Source organism: Condylura cristata, unplaced genomic scaffold (genome assembly GCF_000260355.1).
Source record: "Condylura cristata isolate star-nosed mole 26May11 unplaced genomic scaffold, ConCri1.0 scaffold00010, whole genome shotgun sequence".
Classification (NCBI taxonomy): domain Eukaryota; kingdom Metazoa; phylum Chordata; class Mammalia; order Eulipotyphla; family Talpidae; genus Condylura; species Condylura cristata.
In genome coordinates, this window is record NW_004567111.1 from 41035494 (window position 1) to 41058870 (window position 23377).

The following is a 23377-nucleotide window of genomic DNA, read 5'->3' on the forward strand; positions in this document are numbered from 1 at the left end:
ATCTGCCTGTTCTGCTCCCCACTCTGTCTCTGGTGAAATCTTTCACCCCCCAGACCTCCGGCCTGTACCCCAGTTGTGCATGCATGCATGCATAAATAAATCTTTTTTAAAATATTTAAAAAGAAGAATATATAAGAAGAAAGCATCTCTATATTTGTGTCATTGCCTTTTGATATTTTTCATTGCTCTAGGTAGACTCAGATTTCTATTGAATATCCCTTTCTTTTCGCTTAAAGGATTCTTTTAAAATCCTAGGTGGCTTACTGGTAATAAATACCATCTGTTTTTGTATTTTTTTATTTCACTTCTGTTTTTGAAAGATATCTTAGGTAGAGTATTGTAGATTCTATAATGGGTTTTTCTATAGGATTATACATTCAGATCTTGTATAGAATTATACAGTCTGTAAAAGAGTTTTGTTTTCCTTCTAAAATTTGAAATATGTTGCTCTACTATATTCTCATTTGCATTGTTTTCTGGGAGGAAATCTCTATCACCCTTATTTTATCTGAATGTAATATGACTTCTTTCTCTGGTAACTTTACTATTATTTATGAACTATTGATTATGATGTGCTGTAGTGTAGTTTGTTTCATATTTCTTCTGCTTGAATTTCACCAAACTTTATACGAGTTTATTATACTATAATTTTGGGAAATGTTTAATGATTATTTCTTCAAATATTTCTTCTGCATCCTTCCTTCAGGAACTCTTATTACACGTATATCAGACCACTTAAAGCCGTCCTTCCACTCATTGGTGCTCTGTTCATTTTTTCAAATCTTTATTTCTCTGTTTTATTTTGTATTCCAATTGCTGTGTCTTCAAGTTCAGTAACCTTTTCTTCTAAACAAACCAACCTGTCATTAATCCCATCCAGTATATTTTTTATTTCAGGCAGTGAAATTCTTAACTCTAGAATTTTCATTTTTGTACTTTTTATACCTTTCATGTTGCTAGTTAACATTTTAAATTATGGAACAAAATTACAATCACTATTTCAATTTTTTTCTGCTAATTTTAGTATTTATTTCAATTTTGAGCAGGTTTTACTTTATTAATATTTTCCCTCATTATCTGTCATATTTTCCTTCTTCTCTGTATGCCTGATAATGTCTTGACTGTCAGAAATTAAATATTTTTCCTTGTTGTGCTGTGTACATTTATATTACTATAAGTACCCTCAAGCATTGTCCTGGGATGTAGTTACTTGGAAATAATGTGATTCTATTGAGCCTTGCCTTTAAGATTTGCTAGGCAAGACCAAGGGCATATTTAGTCCAAAGGTAATTATTCCCAGCTGCTGGGTAAGACCCTTCAGAATAACACACCCAATGCCTAGAGAACTGCAGTTTTCCAACTTGACTGGTAGGAACAAGTATAATTGCAGCACTATGTAAGCACTGGACACTGTTCCCTCTCATTCTTTTGAATAGTTCTTTTTCCAAATTTATGTAGTTTCTTTACCTGTATAAGTCCAAAAACGTTCTCTTGAATTCCAGAGGAGAACTGTGGAAGGTTCCTGAGTCCCTTCTCTTTTCTGCCCCCCAGTACTCTGTTCTATGAACCCCATCTACTTTGACCAGTCTTTCAGCTTTGCCCATTTAGCTCAGGGAGTCCATAGGGCTCACCTGGATTCCATTTCCCTAAACCCTGACCTTACTACTCTAGCATGGTAGAAATCTGGGGCAATCATCAGGTTCATATGTCTTTTTTTTCTCTCTCTCTCTCTTGAGGAGCTCTGTCCTTTACTACCTAATGTCCAGTGTCTTAAAGGCCACTATTTCTAATTATTTTGGAGAAAGCGAATTTTTTTCACTGGTGGTAGGGTAAATCTGGTTTTATTTCTCCATCTTGGCTGGAAGCATAAGTCCCCAAGTCCATATATCTGATAAAAAAAATGAATCCAACAACAGACAAGCATAATAAGGTAAGAGGTTTTCTGCAGTCATCATACTAGGTCTTTACTAATTACCATTTTTCAGATTTTATACTTTTGTACAGTCAAAATCTGAGTGTGTTTTTGTCCTAGCTATTGAAAAAGCATTAACTTTGACATAATACATATCTTAAAATATAAATTCCAGTTACATGAGTTTTGATTCATTTACTTTGTATTTATTTAGCAAATAGTTAAACACTTAATAGGTAATTGCTATGTGCCAGGGCCCTCTCTGGTGGTATAATGGTTTAAATTTAGGGCAGTACTACAAAGCTAACCACAGCTGCTTCAGCACACATTTGATCTCTAGCCAGGGAGGTGACCCACATGGCGCAGCAGACCTCTCCTGTTTCTCCCGCTGCTCCCCTCGGCAGTGTACTTCATCAATATCTCTGTTCTGCTCCCCACTCTGCCTCTGGTGAATCTTCTCATCAGCCTCTGCACCTCTGGCCTCTACCCCAGTTCTGTATGTAGAAATAAAACGTTTGTGTGCCAGGTGCAGTGTAAGCCAAAGAGAGGGAGAAATGAATAAATAAGATACATTCACAGCAGTTTCTGCTAGTAAAGGAAATAGTTCAATAAGAAAGCATAATACAATCAGTTCTATGCTGTAGTGGATAAGTAAAGGGTGATTTTGAAGTATGTCGAAGAGGCACTGTAGGCCAGAAGCTGTGTGTGTGTTTGTATGTGTTGGGAGTAGAGAGAATTTGCTCATTCTGAAGCCCAGTGGAGAAAGTGACATTTGAGCTGAGACCAGAGCTTGCAGTTAGTAATCAGGTGGCAAATTGTGTAAGACCAGGTTAGGGACATGTGTGGAATCTCATTTAGACATCAAAATGATGCTATAAGTGCAGAACAAGGTTTCAAAAGAGAAGATTATTGAAGTTTGTTTGTGTAAATATACAAGGGCTAGAAGGACACCAATAAATATTTTTTAAAGATTTATTTGTGCATACAGAATTGAGTACAGGCCAGAGGGGCAGGGGCGGTGAGAGGATTCACCAGAGACAGAGTAGGGAGCAGAACAGGCCGACTGACGAAGTACACTGCTGAGGGGAGCAGCGGGCAGGTCTGGAGAGGTCTGCCACGCCATGTGGGTCACCTCTGGGGCCGGGACTGAACTCCAGTGAAGGCTGCTGCCAGCTTGCAGTGCTGCGCCCTAACCTGCTGCACCACCAGGGAGGGCCCCACCACCAATAAATTTTTGACAGTGCTTTACTCCAAGAATGAAACTGGGAATTAGGGGTAGCAGTCAGAGATTGTATTATCTAAATTTTTCTCATAAAAAATGTATTCATGAATCTATGTATTCATGAATCTTCTACATACTTCAAAATCACCCTCTACTTATCCACTACAGCATAGTAAAATTAAGTCATGTAGAGAAGTACAAAAAAGAATGCATCATGATCCCACCTCTGCTTGAATTAAAAAAGTATGAATGTTGTACATATCATTTTTTTCTTACCTATATTCAGTTAACTCTTGAAAAATACAGGTCTGGACTGCAAAGTTCCATTTGTACATAGATTTTCTTATAAATGGATGATATAAGTGTATGATATCAATAAAACAGTATAGTACAGAAAATGCATTGTCCTTATGGTTTTCTTAATAATGTTTTTTTCTCATGTATTTGACTGTAAGAATATAGTATTTATCATATGTAGTATACAATGAATGTATTACTTGACAATTTATTAGTAAATGTGAGGTGTAGTCAAAATTTATATACAAATATTTTACCTCACAAGAGGTGCCACTAACCTCATATTGTCCAAGGGCCAACTGTATTCTCATTTGCTGTCCATAGAATATTTTTTATTTATTACTTGCAGTAATTTAAGAATTTTCTATAATTCTCAATTTGTCACCTCCCTTGTGAAGTACCGAACACACATGCATTGTAGCATCTGTTGCTTTCTGTTGCAATGATTTCAGGGGAGCACTGAGGCAGAACCCTGAGCCACAACCATCCTGCCAATGACAATGTAAGTGCCATTTATTATGTCTGAAAATTTCTGTCAGTAACTGCCTAAGAATCTTGCGGGCAACATCTCACTTTATTAGTCAATAAATATTGGTTGAGAACCTGTTTGTGCCAGTCACTGGTGCTAACTCCTCACAACAAACTGCTGAGGTTGCCAACAGCCACTCTGAGAGCAGGCTTAGATAGGTAAACTGATTTGCACAATGTCACACTGCCAGCAGATGGCAGAGCTGGGATTCAAACAACATCTGTCTCAAGCCAGTGCTTGCAACCACCTATCTTCTCATAAAATCTCCGGAACGCAGTTGTCTTTGGACTGGGGAAAGAATCCACAGCTCTAGCCAAAATCAAATTACTAAGAGTGAGCCTGGAGCAGGGAGGAAAAGATCTAAAGGCAGGTCCTGGTCACAGCTTGACCTGGCAGGTAGATTCTAACACATCAGAGAATTTTTTTTTGCCATACAAGATTAGCAATGTTTTGCCCAATGTCATCTGCTCACAAAGAATTCTGCTAGTGTTGGCGGTTTGATCAAGAGTTTCAGGCCTTTGAAGGCCTTAACCCACTCACATGCTGGCACCATCTCTACCAGCCCATGAACCAACCCAAGCCAGCCCCCATCAGTACATGGCAGCTGGCATTGGCTTTGCTGTTCTCTCTGGAGCCAGAGAGCCTGGAGACCCAAGGAAGGAGGACCCAAGACCTGTTTTCCTCTTACCACTTTGCGGCCTTGCTGTCCTGGATAAGTCAGATAAGTCTGCTGGCTCTGGACACCTGGCCCAGCTGTTTTCCTGGTCATCACCATCCCATTTAATTAGTTCTGGCCAGATACTAAGTTCTGCCTCAGCATCCCCAGCTACAGATGGACATCTTGTACCAGGACTCCTTCATCCACCGACCCACAGTCTCCTCTGCTTCCTTCCAAAGTGGTAGGAATTAAGGACTGAGACAATCCTAAAGGTAAGCTGCCATCATCACAGAATGAGGGCACACAGGGACTTGGAAACTCATGGGTCCCAGCCCTGGAGAACCCCCTCCAATCTGAGTATGAACCTAGCTAAAAAGAAAATGCTAATGAGAAGGCAGGTGGGTCTATAATGGAACATTGGGAAGAGTCCCAAGTCCAGGGTTGGCTGTGCCCACCTGTCCTGTGTGTAAAGAGGTAGTTTGACTCAGGACTTGATCCAACCTTAGGTCCCAGCAGCAGGGTTGTGACTTCTAAGGAAAATAATAATAGTATTATTGAACTCACCTTAGCAACTCCCTTTATTCTAATTGCAAACCTGCCAAATAACATTTTCATCTTAATACTGACAATTGACAATTCTACGTCTTGCATAGCTTGTGTACTGTGAGCTCATGGGTTGAACTCAGTGGTCACCCAGACCACTCCAGTTTTCACCCTGATTTAGTAAGCAGGTATTCTAGTCATACACATCAGCTTCTGGTCAACTTTGGTAAGGTAAGTCAGAGTTTAGTGAACTCTGAGGAAGACAGAAGTTCTCCTGCAAAGGAGGTGACCAGATTTGGCCACTGGTAGGTTTGCTTTGGATGCTAATGACCTTGTAGGAGTTAGTCAGTCTTTCCTTCTTGACCTTGTGTCACTTTCACTCACGAGCCCAGAGCCCTTTGGAGAACACTGGTAGTTGGGTCCAGCTCAAGTTCCCCATCACTCTTGACCATATAAAATGGGTTTGTTTGGGTATCTCAGAAGGCTTGCAACATGCATGTGCCTCCGAGCAGGGTCAGGTGTGCTAGGAGCACCCGGATACATTATCCTGTCCCCCTGTGGGGAGCCCCTGGCAGAGCACAGCCCTCACCTGACACTCTCATAGTCATCAGGCGCCTCATCAGGGGTCCTGCTTGCGTTCTGAACAATCCCTATGGAACAGATAATAACACGAGTACATCAGTCCAGAAGCTCTCTTTACTAAGCATTATTACAGCCTTTCATTTGAGTTCCGTGCCCCTTCTGCATGTAAAAGCAGTAAGTGTTTTAGCTGTTCCTTGTAGTTGAGATCACTGGGCTTACAGAAGGTAAATGAGTTGCTCAAAGTCACGATGTTCAAAAGTGTTGGAACCTGCGCCTGCCCCAGACAGGAAGGCCTGCAAGCCCCAGGTTTCTCCCCATGCAGGTTTCTCCCCAGACAGGCTCAGGCTCACAGTGTGGGGCATGAGTTTCTGTGGGACAGTGGTGATGGCATGGCACCCCTCGGATTGGGCATGCTCATAGGGATGCAACAAACTCTGCCAAGGGTTCCACACTGCAGCCCCAGCTGATGTGGGAGATGTGGAATTGCTTCACTACACCTACAGGCACTCCTATAAACAGATCATCTCCAAGATTTCCTTCAGAGAGAATTTTGTATTCAGGAAGTCTTTCTTGGGCTCTCATTTTCCTTGAGTGTGTGGGGCACCTTGTGGCACCAAGACCTGACTATAACAATGCCTCCAACAAGCACAGTAATGATCACTGATTCCACCCAACCCAAGGGAGAACAAAGGAAGATGGCCACACATACCAAAGCAGTTTTCCCATCACCTCAACATACAAACACCCAGAAATACATAAGAGGCAAACCCTCGGTGTTTAATGCCTACCTGCAATCATTTTCTCTCACCTCAGATCTGCAGTCTCTCCAGCTTCTAAATCTCCCACCCTTCAGCACAAGACAGATCTACAGTCTCTCCAGCCTCTAAATCTCCCACCCTTCAGCACAAGACAGATCTACAGTCTCTCCAGCCTCTTAATCTCCCACCCTTCAGCACAAGACAGGACAAGATAGCGCCACCCCCTGGATGTCCTTGCTGGATAGAAAGGGCCCTGGGAAATTTCCTCTGGTCATTTTTAATCAACAAAGAGCTTTCATTGGCGTGGCTTTGTGAGTATCACAGACCCTAGAAGTGCTGTAAGACAGCACTTTTTTTCATTTGCAGAAGACAGTTTGGCAAATGGTAAGGGCATGGAGAGCAGTCCAGATTCTGGAAAGGAGAAGAAAGGGCAGAGAGTCAGGAAAACTAGAAGGGAAAAGAAAGGAGAGGGAGGGGAAGGCGTTCCTTCCCTTGATGGAGCTTCTGCCAAGCCACCTGTGTTTGCAAGGTGATCCCGTGATCCCTCTCAGCCTCAGGAATGGCTCAGCCCTGCACAATTAAAATAAAATGTGAGGGCCCTCCCTGGTGGCACAGGGGTAAAAGCTGTACTATGAAGCTATCCATAGCCACTGTAGTATGAATTCGATCCCTGGCCAGAGAGCTGACCGACATGGCACAGTGGACCTCTCCTGTCTCACCTGCTGCTCCCCTCGGCAGTGCACTTAATCAATCTACCTCTTATGTTCCCCACTCTGTCTCTGGTGAAGCCTCTCACCTCCTGCACCTCTGGCCTGTACCTCAGTTCTTGTATGCAGAAATAAATAAATCTCTAAAAAATATATAATGTGAGCCACATGCAAACTTTTAAATTTTACTGTGGCCACATTAAAAAAATAAAGAGAAACAAGTGAAATTAATAGTAACATATATATATATTTTTTAAAGATTTATTTATTTGTGCATACAGAACTGGGGTACAGGCCAGAGTCTCAGGGGCGGCGAGAGGCTTCATCAGAGTCAGAGTGGGGAGCAGAACAGGCAGATGATCAAAGTACACTGCTGAGGGGAGCAGCAGGCGGGTCAGGAGAGGTCTGCCACGCCATGTGGTCACCTCCGGGGCAGGCGGGAATCGAACTCATGTGGAAGTGGCTTTAGCTTCTCAGTGCTGTGCTTTAACCCGCTGCGCCACCAGGGAGGACCATAACATATATTTTTACTTCTAAATATTATCATTCCAGTACACAAAGAATTATTAGTGGTAAATTTTGTATTATTTTTCTAAGTCTTCAAAATTCAACTGGAATTTCACACTCACCACACATTAGAAGTGACTGTTGGGTCTTAGGAAACAAATTCCCTTAAAGCCCATTAGAATGGGTGAGACTAATTATCACTCATTGCATATGTAATTTACAACAAAAAACATCAGGCTATAAAATGCTAGAAGAAAGGAAAAGATGATCTTAAGGTGAAAAAGAAGACTCTGTTCTGAAAAGCCCTTGAGAATTAGATTACAGATGAAAAACAGGAAATCATTCTTTAGAAAACATTCTTTGAAAAGGCAGACTCGCCGCTCTGATTTTGACCTAAACACTATTTTATACCTTAGCTAAGAAGTTGATTAAAGTAGATACTAGCTAACTAAACTGCATCAAAGATCTGTGTGCACGCCTGGTTTTCAATGAGTTGAAAAGACACCTTCCAGTGTGCATGAGCCATGTGTGATGGGGTGAGGGGAAGGGGGGGACAAGGGGGGAAGTGGGAGGGGGAGGAGAGGAGGAAGAGGGGGTCAGGAGGAGCATGGTAGACATTCAGGCAAGAGAGAAGGGGCTCTGCACAAACTGATTACAGGTGTCCCCAGGCTTCTTGGGAAGGTATTGGAGTTCCTGTGGCACCTGGGAAGGGGTGGGGAGACAGGCTTTTTTAACCAGATATTAGAAAAAGTGAACCCAGTAGCCCGCAAAGTTGGGTCCTCAGGAGGCAGATCTTGCGCATTATTTTTTTTTAAAGATATATTTATGTAATCATACAGAACTGGGGTACAGGCCAGAGGTGCAGGGGGTGAGAGGATTTACCAGAGGCAGTGGGGTGCAGAACAGGCAGAGTAACTGAAATATACTGCAGTGGGGGAGACAGGAGAGGTCTGTGGCACCATGTGGGTCACCTCCCTGCCTGGGTATCGAACTCATGCAGTGGCTGTGGATAACTTCAGAGTGCTGTTTTTTAAACTTTTGTGCCACCAGAGAGGGCCCTCAGGTGACAGATCTTGAGTCAACCTTGCTTACAAATATACCTTACAATTATATCATCCCATGGTCTGAAAATTTATGAACTCCCCTCACTCATGTGCTAAAACACTTCCCCAATATGATAGTACTGGGAGGTGAAGCTCTGGGAGGTAGTCAGATGGGGATGGTGTATCCCTGGTGATAGGATTAGTGCCTTTATAGAAAGACAGGAAAGCTTACTTCCGCCATTTCTTTGTTGCATCCATGAGGACACAATGAGAGGATACCTGTCTACAATTTGGAAGGAGGCCCTCGCCAACAACCCAGCCCCACCGATCTCGGACTTGTATTCTCTAGAACTGTAAGAAAATAAACATATCTTGTTGTAGTCATGCAGCCAAAGGGGTTTGTTGCAACAGTCTATGCTGACTGAGACATCCCTGATTATAGCTGCTGTCCCTCATTCTCCTTTATGTGGTCATTGTCACACTTGTGATTGACACCAGTGGTCAGCTGACCCAGTCCCCACAACGAGGCCCCTTTACACTGTAAGGGTGGCATGGAGCAGAAGTTTTTAAGGTGGAATATTCAGAAATTGGTTGCTGCTGAAAGGGTGGCTCATTCTTTGTCAAAATCCCCTTTACTCTTCCCTACCTGGAGCAGGTAAGGTGGGGCATGCGGCAGCCTCTGCCCACATAAGGCGGTGGGCTGACCAAGGATGGCAGAAAGAAAAGTCTAGATCCCCATAGCCAACTCTACATTGTTTTTATGAAAAAAGCACTAGCGTATGTGTTCAAACACTATTAATTAGACTTTCTGTCATTTGTAGCTGTCATTAGCAGACACTGTGCCATTTTCTAGCACACTAGAGAGAATTCCTTAATTTATCAGATTCCTTTGACTTAATTAGGGACGCAAGCCTAGGTTTGCTCACCTGCAGTCTATGCCACCTGCAGACTGTACGGGACAGAACAGGACCATCAGCTGTGCTTCAGTGCCTTGGCATACATTCCAGGAAAGAAAGCCTTTGGACTTCTGAGGCCACCTATATTTTCCTTTAAGATGCCTGAGCCCACATGTGTCTGAGTGTCTGGGAAAACTAATGATGGGATCAACTATAACTGCTCTATATAGAGCTCTCAAAGCCAGATTGGTCTTGCTGTAGATGTTTAGGAGACCAAAGGAGACACACTCCTGTCTCCCATGGAGACTGGCACCAGAGAGTCCTCTAAGTACCGTCACATCATCAGTGTAGGTGGAAATTGCATGATATCCACACAAACGACACTTCTTCCCTCCTACCTGGACTTGACTCAATATCCCTGGGACCCACCTGACAGGCAGAGGAGCCACCCAGATGGAACCCTTGAGGAGCAGGTTGGAGCTGAGCTTCATGGATGCGGAAAAGGCTGTGGTACCAATGTGGTATATAATTCAGTCTAAGAGACTCGACCCTGCCTTGTTACTTCGAAGGAAAGAACAGGTGGGGAGTCTGAAAGAAGGACTTGCCTGCCCTTTGGGGTCACATTATCAGTCTTCTGTGGCCACATTCATGCCCCCTCCATTAGAAAATTCAGACCTAATGCAAATCTAAGTCCAAAATTAAGTCTACCCGTTGAGAATTGGTTTCCAATAGATAATTTTTAAACTGTTTCAGACCAGGAAGAAAAAGGCTAGCATTTAGTCCCTAACATTATTTACAGAATCTCAGGCAGAATAGAGTGATTTTATACCTGTCTATTTTACTTTGTACTTTAAAAAGAATAACTACCCCCACCCCCCGCTGCAAAGCTCCACTAAACAACAGCACTTTTCAATCTATGCATTGATGACGAGGATGAATACATTTTCTACCACATCGATGTAGTTAAATCCCTGGCCCTTATTTTTAACCCAGCACCATTTCAGAATCAATTTCTATGGAGAGAGAATACCTGGACATTTAAATCCATCAAAAAGGAGTAAATGAGCATTTCAGATACATCTATCAAGAAGAAATGCCCCTTCTCCCCATCATTGAGGGGCTTTGTCAGTCGCCTGTCAGATGAATGTCCGTGTAAGTGTTTATTAATCACTCCCGTGCTCGCGATGGGCCTGAACACTTTGTTCCTCTACGTCTCTGACATGTACAAAGTATGCGATGGGTTTCTTCCTCCTGACTCTCGAACACAGTTGCTTACTTTGTTAAAGTTAATTTCCACTCATTTCTGGCTTTGATGGGAAGATTCCTTTATCAATTCAATTCATGTGTGTTGTCTGCAATCAAAGCAATATTGTCTGCTAATGTGAGCTACATTCCATCCTCTCTCTCCATTTTATGCTAACAGCGGCTCTTCTTCTGGTCCTGTACCAGAGAATTTGGGGAAGAGGCTGTCTCCCCGGCCTTCAGAAACAGGCTGCCATTTTCCCCTCCTGGAATTTCCTGGCTAGAGAAGTGGCAAACTGTTCTTCTGCCCAGAAATTAGCTGGGTGGAAAAACTAGTCGGTGGAAGAAAACAAGGTGATAGGAGACATGTGACGGCAGTGAGGCATCTACACGGTAGGGTCACGGCTTTTTCTGAAACTCGGCATCAGTCCTCACAACAGGCTCTCCCTCTACTGCTCCTGTGCCACCCTCCATCCCCACAAAATTCATTACATCACAAAGTATGATTTTGTACATCATCCCACGCTGTCCTTTCCAGCTGTTCTTTGTTGCCCATCCTGCCCACTCAGCTGCACCTTGTTAATCTAAATCCTAGTGCCCTTGCAGGAGAAGGCAAGCCTCCCCTCCTCCAAGAGATGTTTCTTCCCTTCCCCAGGCAAGAACAGTTCTTTTCTGAATGTTTCCAGAAATAAAAATTTCACCAACGCTACACTCATGCAACACCTTTGATTACACGGGGCCAACTATGTCTGGGGGACCCATGCAGCCCCAGGACAGACCCTGACTCAGCTGGTTAGGTGTCACTGAACTTCCTGAAGGCTCAGCCTGGAGTCACCTTCCCACCCTTTCCTCGAGTTCTGTAAACTCCAATTTCCTGTATTAAGTCCTGCCTTTACTGTTTAATATAGATGTAGGGGCCTGTTGCTGTACCGATAATACAAGAGGCTAAATTAGGTCATTGTTCTCCAAAATTCCATTGCCTAATGATGGTGACGAAGATGACAAACACTAAAAGACAAGGGAAGAGAGAAAAAGAAAGTGAGGAAGAAGAGAAGTCAGGAGAGAGGGAGACTACCACACATTCTCCACAGACAAAGCTTTTCAGTCCCTCTTGCAAGCACTGAAAGGATTAACGCATGGTTATTACCAGACCCCAGAGCCACCAGTTGGGTCACTTGTTTTGGTTTGGTTTTCTTTTTGTATTATTTTATTATAATAGTTTATTTTTACAACATTTTGTGCCTTTTTCCATCTCAGTTGTAATCCCCGTGGGCTTCCCATCACCAAATCACCCATGTGCCATCACCACAGTCTAGTGCACTTCCCCCCACACCCCATTTTTTTTATCTCATTCCCCACTCCAACCCCGTAAAATGTCTCTGGTATATAGTTATTCATTATTATTCCCGCCCATCCACCCTCCGCCCACCCCCCCAGTACTTTATGCTCCTGCTATGAGTGAAACCAACTGGTATTTTTCTTTTTCTTTCTGGCTTATTTCACTAAGCATGATTCCTTCCAGCTCCATCCATGTTGCTGCAAAAGGCATGAGTTTCTCTTTTTGAGTGCTGAGTAATATTCCATTGTGTATACTTACCACATCTTTTTAATTGGTTTTCTTTTTAATTTACATTTCTCTGATTTCTCTGGACTCAAGAGAGTTTCTCAACAGCTCTCATATGGGCTACTCTCCTTGCCCCCTGGACCAGCTAGAGGAGACTGATCTTAGTGGAATGGTTCCCAGACTAAATGCTGTTCTCACACTTGCTATGGAATTTTGCAATGAATGGGAAGCTCCTGTCTTTAATTTAGGTCATGATCAATGGGGGAGAGCGGTATTTCTGGAGTAAGGAATCTGAATGAGTTACTCACACTGTGTATTTGTTCCATTTATCTGGGACCCTCACCCTGATCTACCCACTAATGGTGACCCAGAATGTTCATCCCCAGGCAAGGGAAGTTCTAGAAGAACATCACACAGAATGGCATTCTGACTTGTCCACCCCTCTGAGCTATTCCGGGATTCACCTTGGGGTGTCACAGGGGAACTTGGTCTTCTAATGTAATGCAGGTGTCTGGATTCTGGGGTTTGCATGAAATTACCTATGTGATATGATAATAAATAGTGTTTATTGAGTGGTTACCTTGTGAGTGGACATGGCACTAAATATTTTAGAAGTCTGGGCCCTCCCTGGTGGCACAGAGGGTTAAAGCACAGCACTAAGAATCTAAAGTCACTTCAGCATGAGTTCGATCCCCGCCCTGGAAGTGACCCACATGGTGCAGCAGACCTCTCCTGACCCCCCCCCACTGTTCCCCTCGGCAGTGTACTTCATCAGTCGGCCTGTTCTGTCCCCCACTCTGTCTGATGACTCCTCTCACTGCCCTTGCACCTCTGGTCTGTACTCCAGATCTGTATGCATAAATAAATAAATGTTTAAAAAAATTTTAGAAGCCTAACTTCTTCTAGTCTTCAGCAATTTTACGAAGGAGGCACTATTATGCTCTATATTGTACAGTGTGCAACTGAGGCTCAGAGAATTGAACGACTTGCCCAAGATCACAGTTGGGGTGTCCTCAGATATACTTCTCTTAAGAACTATGTTATCCTACTCAAAGCAGGGCAGGAGCTTAAGATATACTTATTTAGTGGATAATAACAAGAGGGGTAGAAATGGCTCATTTTCTTCAGTATTCATCCTTCCCTTCATCTTGGCAACAACCACCACTATTACCCAAGATTTTAGTTGAACCTCTATCTACTTGGCCAGTTACTTATCTTGGCTCAGTTTCCACAACTGTAAAATAGAAACAATAGTTATACCTATTCATATGTTTCTCAAATCTGTGAGTGCCAGTCAAGTAGGTTACTTACCAAAAACTATTCCAAGCTATATCTGACAAATAAATAAATATTTTAAATGTCTAAATTGCAGTTCATTTTATTATTGTGATGACGAAATAAGTTAATACATATGCCTGGCACAGAAGTATTAAATAGTGACCAATTTATTTAATTAAAATAAATATCATTCTATGAGTCTAGGTCAGCAAAGAATTGAAAAACTCCAGAAAGTTCTACCCTTCCAAGTTCTGTCATAAAATTACATGATATGATATGTTTTTACAATAAAATGAACTACTGGCTAGAAGTATAAAGTCTGTATTTTATTAGTCACATGCTACAGTTTGAGATAATTTTGGAGTTGTTATCTGATTGACTTGATATTTAAATATTTCACATCATCTTTTCATAAGCCAATTGCCAACTAAAGAAGTATTCACAGATCAACCCTCCCTCTGAAGCCAACTTGATGAAGGTTCTTTGCACAGAACTCAGCTTGTTAGCATTAAGGGGTACAGATCTCTGCACCCATCAGGGAATCAAAAATCAAGAAAAAGACACAGGAAATTGATCTCTATTCATTCTAAGCATTCAATCCCTTAGTGAAGTCTTAGATCAGGGTAGGACAACTATCATGGTATCTGCACCCCTTACAGAGATCATGTACATCACAATTGCTGTCAGGGTGCAGTGATTGAATTGCCTGAAGGGTCAGGGGACATATCAAGCCACCCCAAGGCAAGGGATTGGGTTGAAGAGATCTCTCAGGTTGTTCCCCATTTATGCTTTGACCCTTAATGAGTAATATAAGCATAAGACATGTTTGTGTCTATTGTAAAAACTAGACAAGATAGAAGTGATAGCTCCTTGCAGTACCTGTTCAGAGCCAGCTAAGTTTACCCCTAAAGCTTTAGCTGATATGAACTGCCCCATGGATTTAGACTTCACTTTCTAGCCGAAGAAGTAAAAAGAAATGACTTTTCTTTGGGGGTAATTTATTCATTACTGTTACCCTGTTAACTAAAAATCAGACTTTATGAGGCCTGAGCTCTAGAGCAGATCCTCTAATAGACAGTTCTCTGTTTATTCTAAGCATTCAATTTTCCTTCCCTTTTACAGGGCCTGCTTTCTGGAGATAGCCTGGTACTCTAAAATCACAATTACAGTGATTCAAGAAATGATGTCAGAACTTCCCTGGTGGCCTAAGAGTTAAGTCCCAGTACAATCACTGCTACAGCCTGAGTGCCTGAGTTTGATCCCCAACCAGGGAGCAAATCCGCATATGGCACAGCAGATCTCTCCTGTCTCACCGGCTACTCAGCTCAGCAATATATTTCAGTAGACCCACCTATTCTGCTCCCCACTCTGTCTCTGGCAATCCTCTCACTATCCCTACAGCCCTTGCACATCTGGCCTATACCCCAGCTCTTCCATGCAAAAATTACAAAAAAAAAAAACAAATAAATTATGTCAGATGCAATGTTCTCTATGGGAATTAAGAATCATCATTCCTGAGCATGAGAAATACTAACCAAATGGTGAAGCTTCATTCTTTGGAATTCTACATGACAGTAAGACAAGATGACGCCAAAATTCATTGGTGGTCCTCTGATTTCCCTATGCAACTCTCTGCCAGGATTGCAACTGGGATAAAAGTATTCAGCTCCCTGCCAGGGTTAAAGAATCACCAAGAAATCCTCTTAGGAGTAGACTCTCTAGGAACCTTTCCTTCCTTTTGCTCCCTCCCCTTTTCTGAAGAACAATGAGGACACATTGTCTTTTACTTGTTCACTGTGGCTCAGAGAAATTGCTAATTGAAACACTTTGCTGAACAAAACCAGGTTTGATTGTTTTCATCAGAGGTGGGAGTAGGAGTGGGTGATGGTGACAGATTTCCCAGGACATTTTTTTTTTTAACCAATCTGCTCTGCTCTGCATGATAAACCACAGCATTTCAGCCTTAAAGTCCTTTGCTTTTTCCCTTCTGACAGTGTATCTTCACTTTCTCACAAAGCCTTTCAGAAAATGGGGGCTGGGGGTGAGGATGGGCCGTGGGTCTGCTCTGGTCCAGATGGGAGAGAGCATCAGTGTGGGAGAACTGAGCAGTGGAAGGAAGTCACCGCTGTCCTCAGGTTTATTGCTTTATGCTGCCACCTGGCTGATCATGGAGCTGTGGGCTCCTGTTGTTGGCAGGGAAAGGCCACACCAGGAATATTTCCAGCAGAGAGCCTCAAAACCAAGTTTCCTGATGACAATATTGCCTTAGGCCACAGACAAGCAGGTCTAGGCTCTTGACTCAAGAGTCACTTCCATATGGGGAAATGGGAGCTAAATCTAAAGTCTAGGCTTAGAAGTATTCATTCATCAGTGGAAAACTATTTTAGGTGAAACTGGTTTTGTCAGTTTCAAACCCATTATCTATTTTTCTTTAAATCTATAAACACCTCCTGCTGAAACCCTTAGGAAGATGGGGAAATCCGCAGTAGAGCTACCCCAGACCGAGTACATGGACTAAGGGGTGAACACGGGTGGTCCCCACTTGCAGACAGGCCATGGGCACTTATAAGGCAGTCACAGAGGGCTTCCAGAAAGAAGGTGGGAAAGGGAGGTCTTTTTCATGTGAAACTAAAGGTCCTGCAAGCTTCAAACAGGCTCTAGGTCATCCATGTTTATTCCCTTCACTCTTACCCAAGAACTGAAAGCCTGGTCACATTTAGGTTACATGTATGTCATCTTTAATCTTTTCAGAGGAGCTAAGATAGCATTCAAATTTTACTAAGTTTAAGCTAAAGTGCTGAGAGCTTATGATCTATCATGATATTCATCGAGATGCACTGAACAGGTGCAATGTCACTGCCATTCACACTAACATTAAATATACTCTCTATATAATATTATGTATAGTATATGTATAATGTATTATGCAGTGTATTGTGTATAATAATATGTACTATATGTAGTAACTGTATCGTATATACATAATATTATATATAATATATACACACACACATATATATAATGTGCTATGAGAAGGTAGGTGATGCCAGTAAATGTAAATTTTTATCTCTGTATTTTAAGGGCTTGTGATCTAGTTGGGAAAGGAGAAGAGGATATCCCAGCAATTAGGACATGGTTACCACCAACTCCTTCATTTGGCTTGGTTCTTATTGTCTGGATGGATCAAGTCTCAGGAATCCTAATCTAGACCTACCTATCATTAGCTAGAGCTGCAAGTAATAGAAAATTCAAAAGATAATTAAAAAGATAAATAGTTATCTCTACTCATATAAAATAGGCTGGAAGCTCCTTGATCTTTGTGGACCCTGGTTCTTTCCATCTTTCACCTCTTCTCTTCCCAGTAGCTTTCTGCCACACTATTTCCAGCATGAAGTATCTATCTTAAAACTCATCAAAAATAGTTGCTGGAAATGCTTCAGAACTGAAAGGAGCCTCCTTTCCACTTATCTCTTTGAATATGGGCATTCCCAGGAAGACAATAATCCAGTTTTTTCTCTACTCTCATGGGAGACTCTTCCATCCAAACACTAACGATATCAGTTTTGCATACATAAGTTTCAAATCTCTCTTTCTATGGCTGATCTCTCTGCTCACCTTTAGAATGACATTTTCATCATGGGATATAAGCAGAGTGCTCTGAGTTTAAGAACTAAAATGCAATGCATCTAACTATGACTTTGCACATAGACAAAAAGAGAAAAAATAATCACTGATAATTCCAAGGTATATACTATCTCCTCTCTTTTTTTTTTTTTTTTTTTTTTTTTTAAGATTTATTTATTTATTCATACAGAACTGGGGTACAGGCCAGAGGCTCAGGGGCGGTGAGAGGCTTCACCAGAGACAGAGCGGGGAGCAGAACAGGCAGATCTAGGAAGTACACTGCTGAGGGAAGCAGCGGGCGGGCCAGGAGAGGTCTGGCTCGCCATGTGGTCTCCTCCGGGGCAGGCGGCAGGCGGGAATCGAACTCATGCGGAAGTGGCTTCAGATTCTCAGTGCTGTGCTTTAACCCGCTGCGCCACCAGGGAGGGCCTCTCCTCTCTTTTAAACCAACCCTTCTCCTTTATGCCATGAAAAGACAGAGATGATAAAACCAGACTTGAACTACAAATGGAGTCATCCATTCCTGTAGAACAGAAAACTAGACTACCTTGAATGGTAACTTCTTACTCTCTGAAGAACCTAAGAATCTCCCAAGGAGGGCTAAGACCTACAGATCTATTATTTACTCAACAAACGCATTAGTTCCTGTGATGGCCCAGGTACTAGGAAGAGTGAATTGGCAGGGAGAATCAGTCTCTGCAAGTTACTCACCCTATGCCAAGCTCCTAAGTTTCTAAGTGTTTTAAGCAGTAAACCAGGGTGTTCTCCTACCCTTCCCACCTCCTGAGTCAAGTCTCTTTCATTCATTTATGTAGCCAGCAAATATGTGTTCATAGTATGTGTTGAGAACTTTGCTGAATTAGAATACCATAAAGTACAAAAGTGACAAATGTGTGTATCCTCAATGGAGCATATATTTCAGTTATGGAAATTTGCAAAAGACAAAAAATTAAAAGGTACTTATCAGTACAGAGGTGATGGGGAGAATAAAGAAGAGAAATAATACTTTTAAATAGAGCAGTTGGTCTCCCTGAGGAGGTAGGCGTACTTTGTATAAACATATGAAGGGGTAAGGAAGTAAGTCTACACATACTCCCTTTTGTGCAGGCTTTGCTATAAATATCTAAGAGCTACTTTCCAGGAGAAAAATGACCTGTTTTCTGTATCAACAGGAAAGGAGACAGCATGAAAGGAGAGGAAAAGACCCGGACCACAGAAATAATTCCAAGCCGAACTGTGTCTGATGGACACTTGAAAGCCAGCATCGGGGCACATAAGGCCTACCAGGCAAGGGGGCTCCCTATTCTGCCCTCTCTTGGACTGTTGGGCTTATCCTGCTACCTCCTTCCACCGCCACCCCACCCTAGGGGGCGTTTGCTTGCTACTGTAAAATTCAAACGTGGCTGAAGCCAGCCCTGGGATGTACTTTGACAAGAAAGCAGCACAACAGCCAGCTGCTATGTACCCCAAGAGTGCCTTCAAAACTCTGAAGATCGTCCAGAGTGTACCCCAAGAGTGCCCTCGAGTCTCCAAAGATCGTGTCCAGAAAGCAGGTGGTCAGCAGAGAGACTTGGGTGGGCAGCAGAGCTGGTAAAGCTCTGGATGCCCAGATGTGCTTGTTTCCTTCGACCACATTCCCAGCGACACACGGAGCAGGCACAGGACCTGGGGTGCGCTGGACAGGTCCGGGACTCCTAACAGGGCACCCCTCTCTGTTCACAGCCTGCCTGCCTTAGACAGGGCAGATTAAGGGTGCGTCCTTCCCAGACCTCTTGAAGACACTCTCAGGGATGCTATTTTGCTTGGGCCCGGGTCTCTTCAGCTCTGAGTTTCACAACAAACCGTTTAAACATTTCAGCACAAAACCCCATCCATTGTGGGCTGCACATTAAAAAGTGTTATTCGCTTTGAAGTTTTTGTCTAATGGCTCTAAACTGAAAGAAAATGTTTTCCTATTACTTAATTCAATCATAGCGAAGAGACTTGGTAAAAAGCCCACGGATTTTGCCCCAAAGTGTGACAGAGTTCTCTTTGTGTTCGCTTATCCTCCGCTGTCACACACTTTAATTCGCCTCTCTTTATCTGGCATTCAAAACTTTCTTCAATGACATTCAATAAGGTCCAGAGGCTGAAGGGGAAAAAAACTGGTTATATTCCCCCCTCCCCTCTAGATATTCTTTCCCAGTAGCTTTGGCCTTGTTCACATTCAGGGACTCTTAACCCCTTCCTGCCTGGGCGCAGACTTCAGCTCACTGGAGAGATGGCTCTGGTCTTTTGCAGGTCCGTGACTCCTGGCCCAGAGGCTGGGGGGAGGTAGGGGGCTTACCCTGCAGGGCTCTTATTTGCCTCTACACTGCAGGAAGCCGTTCTCCAGTCCTGTTCCCGGCTCTCAGTTCATTCAGTGGTCCAGGCCAGCCCGAATTTCCCAGAGAGCAATTAAACCTGAAGGTAGGCTTCACCTCTGCATTCTGGTTGGTTTGCAATACACATCCTTACATTGGATGACTTAGGATAGAGTCCACTGGGATAGCTTTGGTCCTGTCCCATGCCAAACAACCAAGGCAGCACCAAACTGGTACACCTCTGCTAGATGAATGATGTGCCCTCTATTCAGGTCTTTTCCCCCCACTGGCCCTCTCCCTTTTATAAAATCATTTTTTTTCTCATAACAAGTTATTTGCTTTTTACTCAGTTATAATTTATTTTATTGTTACAGCAAATAGGTCAACAATGAAACCCCTAATCACATTAGTTTAGGACATGTTATTCTTGTGCACTAATCTACCCCCCCACACACACCACCACCACCACCACCTTCCTCTCCATTTATTACAATTCCATTCAGGACTCAGAGCAGGTGACTGCAGCGACTTGGTTCCAATAAAACCGAAAGTAAATGTCTTCAGCGATAAGTCCCGGGCTGCAAATTCAAATATTTATGTTAATTTCCCATTGTATGGAAAAAGCTTTTGGAAGAAGAGGCTTTGAGTTCTCAGACCATTAAAAAAAAATGCTGAAACTGTGTACTCAGCGTCAGGCCTTTGAAGTTGTTTAACCATTGTGTGACCAGAAAGAAGAGAATGACATGGCAAGAGAAGGTCTTGGGGAGAGGAGGGCTCTGTTTGGGTGAGCTAAGTCATCAAAAGCTGGGGATACAACTGCTCTTACTTCCAGTCCTGCGGGGCGAACTGTGGGAAGGCAAAGGTTTCCTAGAGCACCAGCCTGTCTACTGAGCTGTGCGGGATGAAAAGACTCCTGCGGGCAGAGGGTGTCTACATTCGCCATTATGGTGGGGTGTGAGATCTTGATCTTCAGGTCTAAGCTTCATTCTCCAGTCCTTGTGCATGTCCCAGACTGTCAGAGGCGGATTCCTTCTTTATACCTACAGCCCTGTCATTTGAAATAAAAGACTGGTTGGCCAGTAGCTATCAGAACAAAGACAGGATATTATACGCAGCATTGAAGTTAAGACTATTTGAGAATTTTAGAGAAATCACAGGGATAGCGATGGCGCTGGTGCTGGATACGAAATACTGAGTCTTTCTCCTCTCTTCTCAGTGGCACCTCCCCCTACAAGAGGCCCGGTCCTCTCTCATCAGACTGGGAGCAGGGAAGGAATTCCACAGGTGGAAATCGGAGGCTGGCTGTAGGGACACCCTCGGGATATGCAGCGCTAAGAACTGAGTGGAAGAAGCTTGATCTCGGGGAAATAGGGCTAAGTGAGGAAAGGAAGGGGACAGTCACGGTGTGCACAGAGAAGATGGGGTGTGAGCCCTTGAAGATCTGTGGAAGTGAAGAAAGGGTGTGCAAAATCAATAAGATAAACGGTCTGATAGCCAATGCAAAGCTAGAGGGGAGTAAGGAATAAAGAGAAAGAAAAGAATATTAAATCCCAGAAGAATGAGAAAATAAACCCGCAAAAGGGAGAGCAGGGGGCGAGGGCGCCTGTTACGGCGTGGGTGGGGTTGACAAGAATAGAGTACATTATGCAGTTCATTTAGTTAACAAGTGAAATAATGAGGAAGCGTGCAGAGTGAATGCCAAGAGAAAAGGCACAAAAACCCTATTGAGAGGCCCCCGGCCGCTCCTGGCGTAGCCCATCACATGGCAATAGTCCTATTTAAGCGGCGCCGCCGGCGCCTTTCAGCACCACTAGCACTGGCCAGCACCCCGCGCTGTTTGGGCGGCGCCTGCAGCAGCAGCGGCGGCGGCCCCTTCAGGCTTGGCCTCAGAGCAGCCAGCCTTCAGCCTCCCGGGCAGAGAGGCACCTGCGGCAGCAGCCGGGTGAACCGTGTGGAGAGCCCCGAGGTCTGCGGGGCGCAAGGAGCGGGCTGGCGGTGGGGCGACCGCGCGCCGGGGCCATGCCGCGCTCCTTCCTGGTGGATTCACTTGTGCTGCGCGAGGCAGGCGAAAAGAAAGCGCCCGATGGCAGCCCGCCGCAGCTCTTTCCCTATGCAGTGCCTCCGCCGCACGCACTGCACGGCCTCTCGCCTGGCGCCTGCCACGCGCGCAAGGCCGGGCTGCTGTGCGTGTGCCCGCTGTGCGTCACCGCCTCGCAGCTGCACGGGCCCCCCGGGCCGCCCGCGTTGCCTCTGCTCAAGGCATCCTTCCCGCCCTTCGGCTCGCAGTACTGCCACGCACCCCTGGGCCGCCAGCACTCGGCCGTGTCTCCCGGGGTTGCTCACGGCCCAGCCGCTGCAGCTGCTGCCGCCGCCCTCTACCAGACCTCCTATCCGCTGCCCGACCCCAGGCAGTTCCACTGCATCTCTGTGGGTAAGCCGGGTCGCCGCGCGGGGGGACAGTACAGAAGTGAACCGAGGAGAGTAAGCGAGTCAGGGTTGAGGGGACCTGAAGCTTTCTGGGGACGGTGGGGATGAGGTCGGGCTATAAAAGGGACACTCGAGCTCGTGTAAATTGAGGGTCCCCAAGGACACCAGGAGGGAGTGTAAGGCAAAAGTCCCGGTCCTAGAGGGCTAGCCGAGCAAAGAGTGAGGGCTGGGGTACAAATCGCTCTTTAAGAGCGTCAGGGCCATGTGATTGCCAGTGGATGAGGGTCCCGCGGCTTGGCAAGGAGATTCTGGATGTCAAGCTGCTACGGCCCGGTTGGGGACCAAAGGGTGAGTGAGAGACCAAAGTCCTGGGATTCTAAAAGTCACCTGAAGGAGGACTGGTCCTCAGCACAGGGGTCTGAACGCTTCCCTCTCTGCGCTCCATTCCCTTCAGACAGCAGCTCGAACCAGCTGCCCAGCAGCAAGAGGATGCGCACCGCGTTCACCAGCACGCAACTGTTAGAGCTGGAGCGTGAGTTTGCCTCTAACATGTACCTGTCCCGACTACGCCGCATCGAGATCGCGACCTACCTGAATCTGTCAGAGAAGCAGGTTAAGATCTGGTTCCAGAACCGCCGGGTGAAACACAAGAAGGAGGGCAAAGGTAGTAACCACCGCGGCGGCGGCGGGAGCGCAAACGCGGGCACGGGAGCACCGCAAGGCTGCAAGTGCGCGTCGCTCTCCTCTGCCAAGTGCTCCGAGGACGACGACGAATTGCCCATGTCTCCGTCGTCATCTGGAAAGGACGACCGGGATCTCACCGTCACTCCCTAAGCGCGCGCCTCCCCAGGTGGCTCGCCCTACGCCCTCCCTGCGCCTCAAAGACTGGTCGTAGAACTAAGCGCGGGTTCCTAAAACAGCGGGTGCGCACGGATTTGGCTCAGTTTAGCGTGCCCCCACCCCCACCTCAATGCGCAGCGCCTAGAGCTTCGCAGAGACGTAGCTCTCGTATCCCTGCCTGCGGCCGCCCAAAGCGAACTCCGAGCTGTGAACTCTGCAAGCCCCTGAGTTACAGCCACGCAGACGGCGAGGGCGCCAGCCTGGGCCAGCGCCTTGCTGACCAACGGCGTCTCCGCACCCGCCCTCTCTGGGCTAGCTTAGGCTTTCTCTGCTCCTCCATGCTGGGTCAAACTCGCCTTTTCACTCCCTAGGAAGTCGGTTTGCTTCCTGTTTATTTTAAGTCTTT

General features: G+C 44.8%; 1 protein-coding gene across 1 annotated transcript; it reads left to right on the forward strand.

Moving 5' to 3' along the window:
- The first annotated feature begins 21683 nt into the window (after positions 1–21683).
- On the forward strand, positions 21684–22965 carry GSX1 (GS homeobox 1). Its single transcript, XM_004680167.2, has 2 exons — positions 21684–22135; positions 22586–22965. The coding sequence occupies exons 1-2, from the start codon at positions 21724–21726 to the stop codon at positions 22963–22965; spliced, it is 792 nt and encodes a 263-aa protein (XP_004680224.2). The 5' UTR covers positions 21684–21723.
- Positions 22966–23377: the final 412 nt, after the last annotated feature.

Coding starts and splice junctions, on each gene's coding strand:
- GSX1 (XM_004680167.2), top strand. CDS start 21,724: ATGCCGCGCTCCTTCCTGGTGGATTCACTTGTGCTGCGCGAGGCAGGC. Junction 22,136..22,585: donor GTTCCACTGCATCTCTGTGG/GTAAGCCGGGTC, acceptor CATTCCCTTCAG/ACAGCAGCTCGAACCAGCTG.